Below are 19,687 nucleotides of genomic sequence, written 5' to 3'. Positions count from 1 at the left end.
ATAAAGCTGAGTTGTTTAACTCAGTAGAATAAAGGCTGTATATGTGTAACATTCACAATGCCATGCTCTTCCAGAGGTTTCTGTAGGATTAGTGGGCAGTTTCTCTCCTACATTATCACAGATGCTCGCTTTACTTACGCAGTTCTCAAAACTGAATTTGACTCCGCAGAGGTCCCAGCCTCTTCTTCACGGCAAAAATGTTACAACATGAACAGAGTTGAGAAAAAGACCTTAATCCTATTCTACAAACCTATGAATACAGAATCAACCCCTTCAGTGCCAAGTCCAAGAAGTTACACAATATGTTTCTGATTGTTTGGAGTGGAATAGATCTGCACAAGTCTGGATCTGTTTGTGTGTACGATCTGAGGTTTATTACATTCTTTCCTTATAATGGCAGCAGGCCGTAAAAGAGACCCAGTTTGGGAATATTTTAATGAAGCTCCTTTGCCTATCGGTAAGGCAGGCATGCGTGCAAAATGCAAACGATGCAACAAAGAGATGCAAGGCCTGGTGGCGCAAATGAGGCAACATCATGAGAAGTGCGGTGATGAAGATGAGTCATTCACATTCTTCTTGTGTTGTGCAGATCTATTCCACTCCAAACAATCAGAAACATATTGTCTAACTTCTTGGACTTGGCACTGAAGGGGTTGATTCTGTATTCATAGGTTTGTAGAACAATAGGATTAAGGTCTTTTTCTCAACTCTGTTCATGTTGTAACATTTTTGCCGTGAAGAAGAGGCTGGGACCTCTGCGGAGTCAAATTCAGTTAGGTAGAAACTTTGATTTAAATCACTGATTTAAATCAAGCCGTACTGACTAGTGATTTAAATCGTGATTTAAATCAGTTAGATTTAAATCAAATCCACCCTTGTCCTGAGACCTCTAATTTTCACATCTATACCTCTTGGCATGGTAGAGCACATAACATATCACTCTGCCTTCAGTACAAGATCTATCTCAGATACCAGTATGTCTATCGTATGTATCCTGTATTTCTCCTTTCACTTTCTAAAACTCATCAGGAAAATAAAAGAAAATACTGTATCCTTCCATCATCTTGCACAACCCCACAGCTAACTGCTCCGCACTTTCCAGAGTGTGACCAATCTATTGCCTTAGGGTAACCTGCCGCCTTCTCCAGCTTTACTCAAATCTACGACTTCAACTTCTAGGAAACAAAAAAACATTTGTACGAGCGCTCCTCCTCTCCCTCCCGGACTACTGCAACACCTTTCTCTGTGGCCTCCCATTTTACACTTTTGCTGTTGCAAATCAGTCTCAATTCTGCTGATTAATCCACTTTCCTTTTGTTACTCCAGTGCCTCTGATCATTGACAATTCTTGTTACCATGGCCCAGATAATTCAGTCTAAAATGCTGATGACATGACCACTCATAACCTTCCCCCGCCATACTTGCCTACTTTAATTTCCCTATATCTCCCCACACAAGGTCTCTGGTCTTCACAAGATCTGTGCCCACTTCTTGTCCACCCCTCACACAATAGTCTCCAATGTATCTCATGCTTCCCCTATAATCTGGAATGCGTTACCTGAAGCCCAACACTTCAGAAAAGCCAACAGCCAATTGCATGTGCCGCGTGCAGAGCATCTACTCAGTACTTGTAAAGTCGTGCTCGTTTTACTTGTTTTCTACCCCGTGTTCTCTATCGATATATGTACCGTATGTTATGTATTGTCAAGCCACATGGAATAAAGGATAATTTACATTGCTGCCATTCTTCATTTCCCACAGAACTGTCCGAGCTTCTGAAGGACCATTGTACAAAGGAGTATGTAAATTCTTCTCCCGTTCCAAAGGACACGGCTTCATAATACCTGAAGATGGAGGGCCGGATATTTTTGTACACATTTCGGAGTAAGTGTAGTAACGTTCTGCTATATATAAATCAGGACATGGATCCTCTGAGCATCTGGTGTTGTGCTGGACGCCTTCATGGTTCTTCTCTCATTGTGTAAGGGATTCATGGGAAACTTTGATTTTAAGGCTCGTTCCAGTTATTGCATCACCCTTCATTATTAGAGTAGTCAGAGAGCCCACAGCTAAGATTGATAGCCCACTTTAATTCCTGTAGGGCCGGGGAGCCAGCCATTATAGTTGTCTAATGATGGATCCACATCAATTATTTATAAGGTCATAAACCTTCACTTATTATATTGGTAATTGTCAATGTTTGTAAAGTTTTATTCTTAATTCTTAAATGGTTTGTTTTATTCCATATACGAATAGATCAGAATAGCAGGTGCAGGCTGTTAATGGTGTAAACAGATCAGTATGTTTTTTTTTTTTTTTTAATTTTTGTTTTTTTAGTGGCACAAGAAATGGATGAACTCTTATTGTATCAATTGTCAAGTCCTGTAGCATGTATGAACATCACTTTGTATTTTTGGATCTATATTGGGCTAAATTTTGACTGAATTTTACCATCCATACGGTGGCAAACCCTGCTTTTATGATAGAACCATCTACTCAGGCTAAATGTACAAAAAAGACTGAGTGCTGAAGAGATCCTTGAGATTCAATTTTATTGAGATTAAAAAAGAAGAATGTCCCAACAGGAGACGCTGGTAGTCAGAAGAAAAAACAATCCGTATATATCGACCAAATAACAAATGTATAGAAGTGTGGAAAAGGTATAGAAAAAATTAATGTAACGTGACCCCTCTTCCTCCTACACAAATCTATTATTAAAAAGAGATATCATATATAGACTCAACAAGGTACCTATAACAACGACGCCAGGAAAAAGGTGGCAGTGAAATTCGCGTTGGTGTGAGGGGAGGCTAGTGGCAGTCATTCCCATTCCAGGGCTATAACATTATTCTATGTATACAGGTACCTAACCTTTATGACAGCACTATATCTGAACATAAGAGGGGATGTTTGATTTAATATGGTGGAAACATCTCTCTACTGTATAATTTATTTGGTCTCCCATGACAGCACCATGAGAGAGGGCATCCGCCCTTCCAAGGACAGGAAACCAACAGACCTAAAAGGGCGGAACCTCTCCCACGCATCAGTTGGTTTCCTGTCCTTGACGGGTGAACCTCTTCCAGACATACCTGTGAAAGTAGAAGATTTGTCAGATTCCCAGGCCTGGCCGGTCAGTTCAGGCAGCGGGGGTACCCTGCCAGTGCGGGGTCCCTGGAAGTCCTACAGTATGTCCGGGGTGGACCGCACGGTAGTGAGCTGAGCAGGTGGAGTGGTGTCAGGCTAGGAATACCAGCCCCAGATGGTCGGCACCAGAATGCAGGTGAGTATGCCCCTGGAACTTGCCAGCTGTGTCTCCTGCGTGGCGTGCTCTGGGGTGTCCGGTGGACCCCGATGATGTGCTGGTGGGTCCTAGTGATGCGTCCTGTGACTCCCAGTGACGTATCCGGGTCGGGCCCTGTTGACGCATCCAGGGGGCGCCATGGTGACTTCTCGAGGACGGGTCCTCGTGACGCGTCTGGGGCAGGCCCTGTTGACGCAGCCAAGGCGATCCAGTGTGGTGTCCGGAGCCGTTATCAGCTTCGGGTCTTAGGGGTCATGTCGGCGTGGTGTGCGTGGCCAGCGGTCATGTATTCCATGCCTGCGAGGGTCGGGGCGCTCTGGGGACGGCGCCACATCCGGGGTGGCACAGCTTGTGGGCTCGGAGGAGGAGATCTCATAAATGGCGCCAAAGACCAGGTGACCTGCTGACCCGGATATCCGGGGGGTATCGGATGGGGGTGTGTCCAGCATTTTAAAGAGCACCTGCGCAGACCTCCTTGCTTTTAGGCCTTGATTCTTTTGTGAAAGGATTGAGTCGACCGAGCAGCAGGAACATCCTGTACAGCAACAGTCAGCAGCTAGGTCAGAAGACTCAAGCATCCTGACTATGACCCTGTGACAGTGCGGGAAGTGGCCATGTAAGTGAGATCTGGATTCTGTGGTGAGGCCCAGTCAGATGAGCTCCGGCAGAGTGGACGATTCAGCAGCCTGCCAGGGAAGATCCTTCGGCTGAGATGTGCCCCCCTCGTAATCCGGTACCTATTCATTTGATTCGCAGTGGTAAGTGATCTTCATGAAAGTTCACTCGGTTATGTAGTCTTCCTCGTATTTTTCTCCTGATTCCTACCAAGGAAAGAAGTGCTCAGGGAAATCAAGACATGAGTGTGCACTTTGCAGGTCCCGCTTGCTGGTCTCCTATCTAAAAAGGTTGTGCCAGTCATACATCCAGCAGACCGTAGCAGAGGAGACACTTAATTTGTCTAACTGAAATTATTAGGACTGAAGTAAAAAGAGTCCATGATGTCCCTGTCCCAAGGAGAGGCCCAAAAGGGGAAGGGATAAAGGAGGAAGACTAGGTCCCCAGATTCGGACACTTCTAGTGACTTTGTCAGGGGAGAGAATTCTTCCGGTTAATTTTGATTAGCGTCTTCTTCTTCAGAAGACGATTCTGGCCGCTTCTGTTTCACCAATTTATCCACCTGGTCTATAGGGAAAGTGGTCAGGAATACTATGGGGATAGTGGAGACAAAGCCTGAGTGGTCAGTTCATGATGTCATGTTTGGGGGACTGGACAAGAGGAAACGCAGGTCCTTCTCCTTGAATGATAAGATCCACTCTTGTACATGGAGAGTGGAAAAGACCAGAGGGGAAAGATTCCCTTCCCCCAGTGTTTAAAAGGAGGTATCCTTTTGACAACCTGGTCTCGAGTTCTTGGGATAAGGCCCCGAAACTTGATGCGGCAATAGCGAAGACGTAAAAAATATCCTCTTTTGCCCTTTGTGGACATGGGGACTTTAAGGGACCCACTGGGTAAGAAGGCGGATACCTTCCTTAAGTGCACCTGGAAGATGTCGGCAGCAGCTCTAAGGCCAGCGGTAGCGTCTACATGTACAGCCAGGTCTATGATGATCTGGTTCGACAGACTAGAGACTCAGCTGAAGGAGAGGTCTTCTAGAGAGAGTATTCTGGAGTTGTTACCAATGATACAGGGTGCTGCAGCATTTTATCAGATACCTCAGTGGGCTCGGTCAGGTTGGCAGCAAAGGCTGCGACCCGCTCGAATGCAGCCTGGAGAGCGTTGTGGCTGAAATGCTGGCACAGGGATTTTCAGGCCCGGTCTAAACTTTGTGCTATTCCATGCAAGGAGGAGTACATGTTTGTGCCGGTTCTAGACGAGTTTCTAGAGAAACGGGCCTATAAGAAGAACTTTCCCAGTCTGTCTGTCCCCTACTATAGGCGTCTCTTCAGTAGGAGAAAATTTCCAGGGACCGAACCAAGTGGGATGATAGATAGAGGAAAGGTTCGGGGGGGGGGGGAGGGTCATGTTTGGATGCTCCCCTTGGGAGCATAAGAAACCACCTCAATGACTGCTGGCCCAGACACTTTCAATTTATGGCTCTCCAATTTGGTCTAGTCTATGCCCCTCGGGTCTTCACGAAGTTGGTGGCAGAAGTCATGGGTCATCTACATGAAACCAACGCCATGATTATTCCCTATCTAGATGATTTTCTTATTGTGGGCAGGTCAGCTGATCATTGCTCGATGCAAGTAAGAGAAATAATGGCCACCTTGGAACTCTTGGGGTGGCAATTGAACATTAAGAAGTCACGCCTAGTGCCCTTAAAGGTGCTGGAGTTTCTAGGGATAATTCTAGACTCAGAGATTCAGGAGTGTCAACTACCAGCTAGTAAATTAGATAACATTTAACATCAGGTGATGAGAGCATTAAACTGTCTCTTAGAAAGGCGATGTTCCTTTTTAGGGTCACTAACCTCCTGCATCCCAGCAGTAGTGTCCGCTCAATTTCATATGAGAGCTTTAGGGTATGTGCACACGTTGCAGATTTTCTCTTGTAAAAATCTGCGCAGATTCTTCCTCTCTTGGCAGAAAACGCAGTTGAAAATCCGCGCATTTTTGATGCGTTTTCTCATGCGGATTTCTATGCAGAATTGTCTGCCTTTTTGTAAGCTAAATAAAGATATATTATTTAACAAAAAAAATTGGGATGTCATTTCCTAGTCCAACCTCTTTTACATTCTCCATTGCAGACCATAATAACATTACATACCATGTTCAAATATAATGTTTACACACACAAAACCAATAAGTGAATGTATGTGTGTGCATACTTACGTGTGTGTGTGTGTGTGTGTGTGTATATATATATATATATATATATATATATATATATATATATATATATATATATATATATATATATATATATATATATATATATATATATATATATATATATATATATAATCAGATAGCTCATCTATCCTGAAGGAACTGATGGCGGTGGAACTAGCTATAAGAAAGCTCCTTATATCCCTACAGGGTCATCTTGTCAGGATCATCTCCAACAATCAGGTGACCAGTGGCCTACATCAACCACCAAGGGGGAACCCAGTTCAGACCCTTAATGGAGGTGGCAGATCGATTGTTTCAAGTAGCGGAGAACCATTTTCTATCACTGACTGCTCTTCACATAAGAGGAAAAGAAAATATCAGATCAAACTTTTTAACCTGAAACATCCCGGCAAGGAGAGTGGATACTGAGTTGTTCCATCTTCAAGCAGATTGTGTGGATGTGGGATCATCCAGACATAGAACTCTTCGCCACCAAAAGAAACAGGTGAAGAAGTTCTGTTTTCTCAACCCCAGGGAAAGTCCACTGGTGGTGGATACCTTCCTGATCAAGTGGAATGTCAAGCTAGCTTATGCTTTCCCCCTATTAGCTCTGTTGCTACTGGTAGAGAGAAAGGTAAGAGAAGACAGGGCAAGGATTATTGTGATTGCCCCATTTTGGCCCAGAAGGGCATGGTTTTCGTGGCTGAGGACCATGTCGGTCACCGAGCCTTGGGTGCTACCGGAGCTCCCGGATCTCCTCTCCCAGGGGCCAGTCTGCCATCTACGAGTGGCTGACCTTCATCTGACAGTGTGGAATTTGAAAGGTCATTGTTGAGGGAAAGAGATTTTTCTCCTAAACTCTTCTAAAGAGTAGGATTGTGGTCACGACCAGAATTTGCCAGAACTTGGAAAAGGTTATTGTCTACCTCAAATTTTAAGATGGGGGCGGGGGGTCCCAATTGGTCTGATTCTGAAGTTCCCTAAGAAGTGTTTTGAGATGAGACTAGTACTCTCAAAGTCCAGGTATCAGCCCTGGTGGCCTTGTTTAGTTATGATCTTGTGGTAAATTACTGGATAGCTAGATTTATTAAGGCGTCATCTAGATCTAGGCCCATCCTTAAGTAGGGAATAATGCTGTGGGACCTGAACCTGGACCTGAACCTGGTCCTGACCGCTATGACAGGTTCCCTGTTTAAACCCATTGAGTCAGCACCAATAAAGGTGCTTTGCCTTAAAGTAGTCCTCCTGGTTGCATTAACATCTACCCAATGGGTGAGTGACATTCAAGCTCTTTCTAGGTTTCCACCATATACCCAGTTCTTGGAGGATAGGGCTATCATAATGCCAGATCCATCTTACTTACCAAAGGTAGCCTCCAAATTCCATAGGAAATAGTTCTCCATTCCTTCCTTCCCAATCCTAAGAACTAGATGGAAATGAAGCTTCATACGCTCGATGTAAGGAGGTGCTTGTTAGAGTACTGATAAAGTCACTGATCCTTGGAAAAAGGATAATTCCTTATTTGTCTCTTTCCATGGGGCTATAAAGGGTCTTAGGGTGTCAAGAAGCACATTAGCTAGATGGATCAGGGAGGCCATTTCATTAGCTTATATGTCAAGTTACTATGTTACTATGTAAGTGGCAAGACAGCGCCAAAAGGTCTGAGGGCTCACTCCGTATGGGCCATGGCAGCCTCCTGGGCGGATAGATCGGAGGTCTTGATCGAGCAGATATGTAAGGCAGCTACATGGTCTTCTCCTTCCACCTTTTATACACATTATAGGCTGGATATGTGTGCCTCTTCTGATCTCACATTTGGAATAAGGGTACTTCAGGATGGTGCCCCTCCCTAAAATTCTTACCTCTCTGTAATTCTCTCATGGTGTTGTCATGGGAGACCGCATACACTGTGTTCCAAATTATTATGCAAATAATATTTCCTCATATTTTTTTCTAAATTACCTATCTGAATTGCAGTCATTATTTTCCAGTCATCTACTATTCTAGTATAATTGCAATGTTTTGGAACAAACTGCCTATGAAAACAGTATCTTTTTTAACCCCTTCCCGACCTTTGACGCCACGTAGGCGTCATGAAAGTCGGTGCCAATCCGACCCATGACACCCATGTGGCGTCATGGAAAGATCGCGTCCCTGCAGATCGGGTGAAAGGGTTAACTCCCATTTCACCCGATCTGCAGGGACAGGGGGAGTGGTAGTTTAGCCCAGGGGGGGTGGCTTCACCCCCCCGTGGCTACGATCGCTCTGATTGGCAGTTTCACTTTCAACAGCCAATCAGAGCGATTTGTAATATTTCACCTATTATAACTGGTGAAATATTACAATCCAGCCATGGCCGATGCTGCAATATCATCGGCCATGGCTGGAAACACTAATGTGCCCCCACCCCACCGATCGCCCCCCCAGCCCCCCGATCTGTCCGGTACACTGCTCCGGCTCCCCTCCGTCCTGTGCTCCGCTCCCCCCGTGCTCGTGTCCGCTCCCCCCGTGCTCGTGTCCGCTCCCCCCGTGCTCCAATCACCCCCCCCCCCTGCACTCCGATCCACCCCCCCCCCCGTGCTCCGATCCACCCCCCCCCCCGTGCTCCGTTCCACCTCCCCCGTGCTCCGTTCCACCCCTCCCGCGCTCCGATTCACCCCCCCTCCCCATGCCCCGATTCCCCCCCTTCCCCCGTGCTCCCCCCCCCCCCCCACCCCATCATACTTACCAATCCTGCCGGGGTCCGTCCGTCTTCTCTCCGGGCGCCGCCATCTTCCAAAATGGTGGGCGCATGCGCAGTGCGCCCGCCGAATCTGCCAGCCGGCAGATGCGTTCCAAAGTGCATTTTGATCACTGAGATAGATTATATCTCAGTGATCAAAATAAAAAAAATAATAAATGACCCCCCCCCCCTTTGTCACCCCCATAGGTAGGGACAATAAAAAAAATAAAGAATTTTTTTTTTCCACTAATGTTAGAATAGGGGTAGGGTTAGGGCTAGGGTTAGGGTTTCGGTATGTGCACACGTATTCTGGTCCTCTGCGGGTTTTTCCGCTGCGGATTTGATAAATCCGCAGTACTAAACCGCTGCGGATTTATGGCGGATTTACCGCGTTTTTTCTGCACATTTCACTGCGGTTTTACAGCTGCGATTTTCTATTTGAGCAGTTGTAAAACCGCTGCGGAATCCGCACAAAGAAGTGACATGCTGCGGAATGTAAACCGCTGCGTTTCCGTGCAGTTTTTCCGCAGCATGTTTACAGCGATTTTTGTTTCCCATATGTTTACATTGAACTGTAAACTCATGGGAAACTGCTGCGGATCCGCAGCGTTTTCCGCAGCGTGTGCACATACCTTTAGAATTAGGCCATGTGCACACGGTGCGGATTTGGCTGCGGATCCGCAGCAGTGTTCCATCAGGTTTACAGTACCATGTAAACATATGGAAACCAAATCCGCTGTGCCCATGGGGCGGAAAATACAGCGCGGAAACGCTGCGTTGTATTTTCCGCAGCATGTCAATTCTTTGTGCGGATTCCGCAGCATTTTACACCTGTTCCTCAATAGGAATCCGCAGGTGAAATGCGCACAAAAAACACTGGAAATCCGCGGAAAATGCGCAGGTAAAACGCAGTGCCTTTTACCCGCGGATTTTTCAAAAATGATGCTGAAAAATCTCACACGAATCCGCAACGTGGGCACATAGCCTTAGGGTTAGGGTTGGAATTAGGGTTGTGGTTAGGGTTGTGATTAGGGTTATGGCTACAGTTGGGATTAGAGTTAGGGGTGTGTTGGGGTTAGTATTGGAGGTAGAATTGAGGGGTGACCACTGTTTAGGCACATCAGGGGTCTCCAAACGCAACATGGCGCCACCATTGATTCCAGCCAATCTCGTATTCAAAAAGTCAAATGGTGCTCCCTCACTTCCGAGCCCCGACGTGTGCCCAAACAGTGGTTTACCCCCACATATGGGGTAGCAGCATACTCAGGATAAACTGCGCAATAATTACTGGGGTCCAATTTCTCCTGTTACCCTTGTGAAAATAAAAAAATGCTTGCTAAAACATCATTTTTGAGGAAAGAAAAATGATTTTTTATTTTCACGGCTCTGCGTTGTAAACGTCTGTGAAGCACTTGGGGGTTCAAAGTGCTCACCACATATCTAGATAAGTTCCTTGGGGGGTCTAGTTTCTAAAATGGGGTCACTTGTGGGGGTTTCTACTGTTTAGGCACACCAGGGGCTCTGCAAACGCAATGTGACGCCCGCAGACCATTCCATCAAAGTCTGCATTTCAAAAGTCACTACTTCCCTTATGAGCCCCGACGTGTGCCCAAACAGTGGTTTACCTCCACACATGGGGTATCATCGTACTCAGGAGAAACTGAACAACAACTTTTGGGGTCCAATTTCTCCTGTAACCCTTGGGAAAATAAAAAATTCTGGGCTAATTAATTATTTTTGAGGAAAGAAAACGTATTTATTTTCACGGCTCTGCATTATAAACTTCTGTGAAGCACTTGGGGGTTCAAAGTCCTCACCACACATCTAGATTAGTTCCTTTGGTGGACTAGTTTCCAAAATGGGGTCATTTCTGGGGGATCTCCAATGTTTAGGCACACAGGGGCTCTCCAAACGTGACATGGTGTCCGCTAATGATTGGAGCTAATTTTCCATTTAAAAAGCCAAATGGCGTGCCTTCCCTTCCGAGCCCTGCCGTGTGCCCAAACAGTGGTTTACCCCCACATATGGGGTATCAGCGTACTCAGGACAAACTGGACAACAACATTTGGGGTCCAATTTCTCCTATTACCCCTGGCAAAATAGGAAATTCCAGGCTAAAAAATCATTTTTGAGGAAAGAAAAATTATTTTTTATTTTCATGGCTCTGCGTTATAAACTTCTGTGAAGCACCTGGGGGTTTAAAGTGCTCAATATGCATCTAGATAAGTTCCTTGGGGGGTCTAGTTTCCAAAATGGGGTCACTCGTGGGGGAGCTCCAATGTTTAGGCACACAGGGGCTCTCCAAACGCGACATGGTGTCCGCTAACGATGGAGATAATTTTTCATTGAAAAAGTCAAATGGCGCTCCTTCCCTTCCGAGCCTTACCATGTGCCCAAACAGTGGTTTACCCCCACATATGAGGTATCAGTGTACTCAGGAGAAATTGCCCAACAAATTTTAGGATCCATTTTATTCTGTTGCCCATGTGAAAATGAAAAAATTGAGGCTAAAAGAATTTTTTTGTGAAAAATAAGTACTTTTTCATTTTTACGGATCAATTTGTGAAGCACCTGGGGGTTTAAAGGGCTCACTATGCATCTAGATAAGTTCCTTGGGGCGTCTAGTTTCCAAAATGGGGTCACTTGTGGGGGAGCTCCAATTTTTAGGCACACGGGGGCTCTCCAAACGTGACATGGTGTCCGCTAAAGAGTGGAGCCAATTTTTGATTCAAAAAGTCAAATGGCGCTCCTTCCCTTCCAAGCCCTGCCGTGCGCCCAAACAGTGGTTTACCCCCACATATGAGGTATCAGCGTACTCAAGACAAATTGGACAACAACTTTCGTGGTTCAGTTTCTCCTTTTACCATTGGGAAAATAAAAAAATTGTTGCTAAAAGATAATTTTTGTGACTAAAAAGTTAAATGTTCATTTTTTCCTTCCATGTTGCTTCTGCTGCTGTGAAGCATCTGAAGGGTTAATAAACTTCTTGAATGTGGTTTTGAGTACCTTGAGGGGTGCAGTTTTTAGAATGGTGTCACCTTTGGGTATTTTCAGCCATATAGACCCCTCAAACTGACTTCAAATGTGAGGTGGTCCCTAAAAAAAAAATGGTGTTGTAAAAATGAGAAATCGCTGGTCAAATTTTAACCCTTATAACTTCCTAGCAAAAAAAAATTTTGTTTCCAAAATTGTGCTGATGTAAAGTAAACATGTGGGAAATGTTATTTATTAACTATTTTGTGTCACATAACTCTCTGGTTTAACAGAATAAAAATTCAAAATGTGAAAATTGCGAAATTTTCAAAATTTTCGCCAAATTTCCGTTTTTATCACAAATAAACGCAGAATTTATTGACCTAAATTTACCACTAACATGAAGCCCAGTATGTCACGAAAAAACAGTCTCAGAACCGCTAGGATCCGTTGAAGCGTTCCTGAGTTATTACCTCATAAAGGGACACTGGTCAGAATTGCAAAAAACGGCAAGGTCTTTAAGGTCAAAATAGGCTGGGTCATGAAGGGGTTAAAAAAAAACACTCAAAATGCATGTTCCAAATTATTATGCACAGAGTTTTCAACCTTTTTTATTTAATTTTGAACAAAAAAAAATGGTCCCTTGTGAAGTCATAAGCATTATCAGCTTATTACAAAATGAAATCAAACAGTTTTCAAGTGAAAACTTTATTCTAGGTGATGTTACATTTGCACATAGGACCCCTTGTTCGAAAGAAGCTTCTGAACTCTCTCGTCCATTGAATTTGTCAGTTTTTGCTTCAATTGTTTCGCATGTGGACAGAATACCCTCCCAGAGCTGTTGCTTAGATGTGAACTGCCTCCAGCCATCATACACTCCTTTTGATGATGCTCCAGAGGTTCTCAATGGGGTTGAGGTCAGGGGAAGAAGGTGGTCACACCCAGTGGCGTAACTACAAAGTGAGGGGCCCCGGTGCGATCTTTCAAATGCCCACCCCCACCCCCCGCACCAAAATATTTCCCACCGAAATTCACATTTTCCCTATTCATTTTGCACACTATAGTTTTGTTGCAATGTTGTGTAGTCTGACCTATTACTGCCCTGTAATCGCTGAGAAAAATGATTTTATAACTAACATGTCCCTATACTAATTGGTGCGATGTCTTCGGAAGTGCAGACTCTGGGCGTCATGTCCTCCCTCGCTCTAATTCCAAGCGCACTCCCAGCGTTTGAAATCTGTGTGCTGTTTCTTCCTGGTATGACGCTGCAGTGCGTCATTTCCGGACCTGTGGAGTGTATTGGGTGTACTGGTTGGCTCCGGAGCATGCACACTGCACATTCTGATGCTGGCGAGTACACGCAATATTCCCCCACAGTGCACATGCTGGGCTCTGCCCACAGCCATGTACCATTCTTCCCGACTCGGAAATTTACAGCCCGTATACACACGGCTTTACTCCGAGAACCCGTACACACACGGCTCTACTCTGTACACCTTGTACACACGCGGCTCTGCTCCGTACACCTTGCACACACGGCTTCGCTCCGAGAACCCCTTACACACGGCTCTGCTCTGTACACCTTGTACACACGCGGCTCTGCTCCGTACACCTTGTACACACGCGGCTCCGCTCCTTACACACGCGGATCTGCTCTGTACACCTCACACACACAGCTCCGCTTTGTACACTCCATACACATGCTTCTCCGCTCCGTCCACCCCGTACACACGTGGCTCCGCTCCACACACCTCATAAACACGCAGCACCACTCCATACACCCCATATATACACAACTCCGCTCACCTCTTTCACCCTCGGCTCAGCTTTGTACACCTCGTACACACCTGACTCCGCTCCGTACACCTCGTACACATTGCTCCACTACACACATACACGGCTCCGCTCTGTACACCTTGTACACACACAGCTCTGTTACTTCCACACTGTAAAACCCCTCCTGACCCCACACATAAGCTTCCCCTCATTCAGCACGACAATCAAGCACAGCAGAGTCCTGCATACACTGAGGCCACTGATCATGTGACCTCCTGACTCCTCCCCTCCTGTGACCTCATCACAGGTGTGTGTGTGTGTCAGGTGTAAGCAGCACATCAGCACTTTACAGCCGCTACACTCACCAGCTGCTGCCTTCCATCTCTGTCAAGCTTCAGTGACATGCTCAGTCCTTCTGCTAGGTCACATGTCCTTCACGGACACGCCCCACACTGCTGGAAGTCTGGGGAAGCTGTGGGCGTGGCCAGCAGGGTGCGTGACTTGTCTGCTTGTTTGCTGGACTGGGCGAGCCCTTAAACACTCGGGCCCAGTCGCTAGTGCGACCCCTGCGACCGCAGTTATGCCCCTGGTCACACCATAAGTTTGTCCTCTTTTATGCCCATAGCAGCCAGAGATGCAGATGTGTTTTTTGCAGCATTAGACGGTGAGTTATCATGCATGAAAATGATCTTGCTGCGGAAAGCACGGTTCTTCCTCTTGAACCATGGCAGGAAGTGTTGTTTTAGAAACTCCACATAGATTATGGAGTTCATCTTTACCCCTTCAGGGATCATAAAGGGGCCGACAATCTCTCTCCCCTTGATTCCAGCCCAAAACATTACTCCACCTCCTCCCTGTTGGCGCCTTAGCCGTGTTTTCATGGGGTGTCCATCAACCAGCCATCCTCCACTCCATCTGGACCATCGAGCGTTGCACGGCACTCATCGGTGAACAAAACAGTTTGGAAGTCAGTCTTCATGTATCGTTTGGCCCACTGGAGCCGTTTCTGTTTGTGTGCAGTGGATAAAGGTGGTCGACAGGATGGCTTACGCACAGCTGCATACCTCTGAATGACCCTGCATCTTGTTCTGGGGACGTTGGAGGCACCAGCAGCTTCAAAAACTTGTCTGCTGCTATGACAAGGCATTTTTGCAGCTGCTCTTTTAACCTTACGCAATTGCCTGTTGAAAAGAGTCCTCAATTTTTCCTTATCAGCACGCACACGTGTGCTGGGAATCAGCTACATACTTCTTGATTGTGTGATGATCATGATGAAGTGTCTTGGCAATGTTGATTGTAGTCATGCCTTGACCTAAATACTCCACAATTTGTTGCTTCTCAGCAGCCGACACATCCTTTTTCTTTCCCATTTTGGCCAAAAATGTAGGCTGCTTAATAATGTGGAACAGCCTTCTTAAAGGGACACTGTCACTTGAATTTGGAGGGAACAATCTTCAGCCATGGAGGCGGGGTTTTTGGGTGTTTGATTCACCCTTTCCTTACCCGCTGGCTGCATGCTGGCTGCAATATTGGATTGAAGTTCATTCTCTGTCCTCCATAGTACACGCCTGCCTTGCGCAGGCGTGTACTATGGAGGACAGAGAATGAACTTCAATTCAATATTGCAGCCAGCATGCAGCCAGCGCCTTGCGCAGGCGTGTACTATGGAGGACAGAGAATGAACTTCAATCCAATATTGCAGCCAGCATGCAGCCAGCGCCTTGCGCAGGCGTGTACTATGGAGGACAGAGAATGAACTTCAATCAAATATTGCAGCCAGCATGCAGCCAGCGGGTAAGGAAAGGGTGAATCAAACACCCAAAAACCCCGCCTCCATGGCTGAAGATTGTTCCCTCCAAATTCAGGTGACAGTGTCCCTTTAAGTAGTCTTTCCTTTATTTGGACACACCTGCCAAATTATTTTGCACAGGTATCTGCAATTGCTTTCAGTGATATAAAGAGCCCTGACACATATCACCATCAATGAGTTTAAATGACAAACAAAAAAATTCTAACCTTATCACTCCTAAACTCTTTGTGTATAATAATTTGGAACACAGTGTAAAGTCTGTTACTTACCAGTAACGGTATTTTTCGGAGCCCATGACAGCACCCTTATATCTCCTCCCTTCACGTGTGGGTGGGCACTTCTTCCACTTGTACGTATTCACAGTTGTGAAATTATCTGGTGTTAGGGTACCGTCACACTATACGATTTACCTACGATCACGACCAGCGATATGACCTGGCCGTGATCGTAGGTAAATCGTAGTGTGGTCGCTGGGGAGCTGTCACACAGACAGCTCTCCAGTGACCAACGATGCCGAGGTCCCTGGGTAACCAGGGTAAACATCGGGTAACTAAGCGCAGGACCGCGCTTAGTAACCCGATGTTTACCCTGGTTACAAGCGTAAAACTAAAAAAAAACAAACAGCACATACTTACATCTGGTGTCCGTCACGTCCCTTGCCGTCTGCTTCCCGCACTGTGACTGCCGGCCGTAAAGTGAAAGTGAAAGCACGTCACCGCTGTGCTCTGCTTTCACTTTACGGCTGGCAGTCACAGTGCGGGAAGCAGACGGCAAGGGACCTGACGGACACCAGAATGTAAGTATGTGCTGTTTGTTTTTTTTTAGTTTTACGCTCGTAACCAGGGTAAACATCGGGTTACTAAGCGCGGCTCTGCACTTAGTTACCCGATGTTTACCCTGGTTACAAGCGAACGCATCGCTGGATCGCATCGCTAGATCGGTGTCACACACACCGATCTAGCGATGACAGCGGGAGATCCAGCGATGAAAGAAAGTTCCATATGATCTGCTACGACGTACGATTCTCAGCAGGATCCCTGATCGCTGCTGCGTGTCAGACACAGCGATATCGTAACGATATAGCTGGAACGTCACGAATCGTACCGTCGTAGCGATCGAAATGGTATAGTGTGACGATACCCTTAGGTGTATTGTATGTTTTCTGCCATTAACCATGGGAGGTCCTCTCCTGCTCTGTAATCCAGCTGATGTGTGGGAGAAGTGCCGCCCTTTTATGTCTGTAGGTTTCCTGTCTTTGAAGGGTGGATCCCCTCATTCATGGTGCTGTCATGGGCTCCGAAAAATACCGTTACCGGTAACTAAGACTTTCCACCTATTTTGGTCTTTACACACAACTCATCCATACCATAGGGATACAGGTGTGGAACATATCTCTCCCTATTATATGCTCATTTACATTATTTTCATTTTTTGGACTTCTAGCAAATTAAGAGACAACTTCAAAATTTTCAGTTTGTCTGATTTTTCTCTTTATATGTACGGTATATTTGAGTAAAATGTAAATTGTTCTTTTATTCTATAAACTATTAACATGTCTCTGAAGTTCCAAGCAATACATTTTGTATTTATTTTCTGAAAATGAGAAATGGTCAAAATAACAAAAAATTGCATTGCTTGCAGCCATCAAATACTGGAAAACAAAGTTCATAATCATTTAGAAGCAACAATACTAATGTTTTAACTGTTCAGAAATCAATATTTTGTGGAATAACCATGATTTTTAATCACAGCTTTCATGCGTCTTGGCATGCTTTCCACCAGTCTTTCACCCTGCTTTTGGGTGACCTTATGCCACTCCTGGTCTAAAAATTTAAGCAGCAGCAGCCGGCTTCAGCCTCAGGTGTTCCCCCCTCTCCTGCCATCTTCTGGGACAATGACTCATGTATAAGCTGAGAGGGGCATTTTCAGCACAAAAAAAGTGCTGAAAAACTCGGTGTATGTAGGGTACCTCTTTTTGAAAAGAGGAGGAAGAGAGGTCACGGTACATTAATTTTTTCTATACCTCTTCAACACTTCTATACATTTGTTATTATTTGGATTATATATACTGTTTGCCTTTTCTTCCTGTTTTTATATTTTTTGTCTCAGTAAAATTTATTCTCATTTAGAATGAATTCCGCAATTTTTGTGCACATGATGCGTTTTTTTTCCATGAAAAAAACGCATTGCGGTAAAAAACGCAGCATGTTCATTAATTTTGCAGATTTTTTGCGGATTTCCCACTATATAATGCATTGGGAAATGTCTGGAAGAATCCGCAAAAAAAAAAAAACTCACCAAAAATGCGGTAAAAACGCATGCAGATTTCTTGCAGATGTCTTGCAGAAAATTTCAGGTTTTTCTCAGGAAATTTCTGCAAGAAATCCTGAACGTGTGCACATAGCCTGAGTATATGGTTGCATCGTTGTGCGGGAAGTGCCATCAATAATTACATGTGAATACTTATGATAAAAATAAACCCTGCTTTTAGTCTACTACCATGTGCCCACAAACACCGTACATGTGTAATAGTTGGGAGTCCCAATGTGTAAGAATGGGCGACATCTTTGTAGCTTCTGCAGAGGTTTAGGAAAGCTACCCTAAGGATACACCATTAATGTACCATCAGAATACTGCAGTAATTTGCTATTAATCTGTCACTGCAGATATGAAGTGTAAGTAAATTACTGGCAGATATCCAAGGGTATTTTGATTACAGAAATTTTTTTTTCTCACTTTGACAGTATTGAAGGCGAATATGTCCCTGTAGAAGGGGATGAAGTCACTTACAAAGTCTGCACCATTCCTCCGAAGAATGAGAAGAAGCAGGCGGTGGACGTTGTGATCACCCATCTAACTCCGGGGACAAAGCACGAGACTTGGTCTGGACATATCATCTCTTCTTAGATCCAAACCACAACAGAGTTTTATTTTATTTTTTTTCTAACCATTGTTGATAACATACATTGTGTGCTACTGCATAAGGTGATCAGCGATAAACATTCCCACCATGGATGCACTGGACTCTATATGTTATGGTTTCTCCACATGCTGCCTTATATTCCATTAATAAGTGTCTGGGGGCAGAACTGTCCGATTTCCGATGCGGTGACCTCCGGTACCGTGCTTTATTGTATAGCCCAACCCAGACAGAACGGAGCACCGCTCTCTTGTGATATTTTTATTTTCTTCTTCCACTTTTATTATGTACAAAAAAAAATTGAAGGCTGCACATCACTGACTTCCGATACTAAAATAGGAATATCTAACTCTTTTACAATGTTTTGCCTCCAATAAATAATTACACTTTATGTAATAAATGTCTACAAATATTTTGAGTTTTCATTTAGCTGAAAGTAAAATGTCTGTTTGCACATGTGCCTTAGCGGTTGGGCATCGGCAATATATATTTTGTAGCCCAAGCAATTTTTAGCACAGATTGTGTATGTCAGTTGTACACCAAAACCTTCCTGTCTGGCACAGAAAAAAAAAACGAATATAATGTGCTGAATGTCATGTGCGTGTGGATACTGCAGTAAGAACAGCCTTTCATTACTTGGTTTTAGCTTTGCAATATAATTTTTTTATTTTTGGATTAGTACGTCTTATAATCTGGAAGTGGTTTCTTTTGTTTGAGGACAATGCTGACACCGCATCCTTCATGGTCACTAACAGAACTATGTAGCAGTGATGAGCGCAAGTGCCCTCTACTGGAGTTTGCTGAGGGCGCTCGAGTGAGATATTCACGTTCCACGTTTCACAGCTGTTAGACAACCGCAAAACATGCGGGAATTGTCTGACATATACGGGCAATCCTTACGTGTTTTGTGGCTGTCTAACAGGTGCGAAACATGCAGCTGCAGTGACGAAAACATGTCACTCGAGCACCCATGCTACTCAGTGCATTGCCAAGCACCCTCGGCACACTCGAGTAATGAGCACTTGCACTCATCACTACTATGCAGTGGTATAAATTGCTCTCCTCCAGTCTACTGACCAGCTTTATCAGTGCACGGCTGCAGAGACAGCAATCAGAACCAGCACATCACTAAGGATCCTGAGTAGCTGAAGGACTTTTCAGGTGTCATGAGCAGTCACATGAGTGGAAGGAACTTCAAAATGTGTGTGTGTGTGCTTATGTAGCTGATCTCTGTATGATTGTTTTGATGCAGCTGAACATTTTGTGTGCCCTTGCTGCAGCCAAGGCTGTGGAGTGAGTAAGCCAAGACGCTGACTCCTCAATTTCTCTTACTCCACAACTGCGACTCCCC

The 19,687-nt window shown here is 45.0% G+C and overlaps 1 protein-coding gene across 2 annotated transcripts in view; it reads left to right on the top strand.

Annotated features, from left to right (window-relative positions):
• CARHSP1 (calcium regulated heat stable protein 1) overlaps positions 1–18,748 on the top strand; it is a 54,362-nt gene extending 35,614 nt beyond the window's left edge. For both annotated transcript variants that reach the window (XM_069734007.1, XM_069734010.1), the window contains exons 3-4: positions 1,762–1,884; positions 18,161–18,748. In XM_069734007.1, the coding sequence (XP_069590108.1) occupies positions 1,762–1,884; positions 18,161–18,323 (286 nt within the window). In that variant the 3' untranslated portion in view covers positions 18,324–18,748. The remainder of the gene's footprint in view (positions 1–1,761; positions 1,885–18,160) is intronic.
• The last annotated feature ends 939 nt before the right edge of the window (positions 18,749–19,687 follow it).

Source organism: Ranitomeya imitator, chromosome 7, assembly GCF_032444005.1.
Source record: "Ranitomeya imitator isolate aRanImi1 chromosome 7, aRanImi1.pri, whole genome shotgun sequence".
Classification (NCBI taxonomy): Eukaryota; Metazoa; Chordata; class Amphibia; order Anura; family Dendrobatidae; genus Ranitomeya; species Ranitomeya imitator.
Note: the sequence above shows the minus strand (reverse complement) of the source record. Positions and strands in the feature narration are given on the sequence as shown.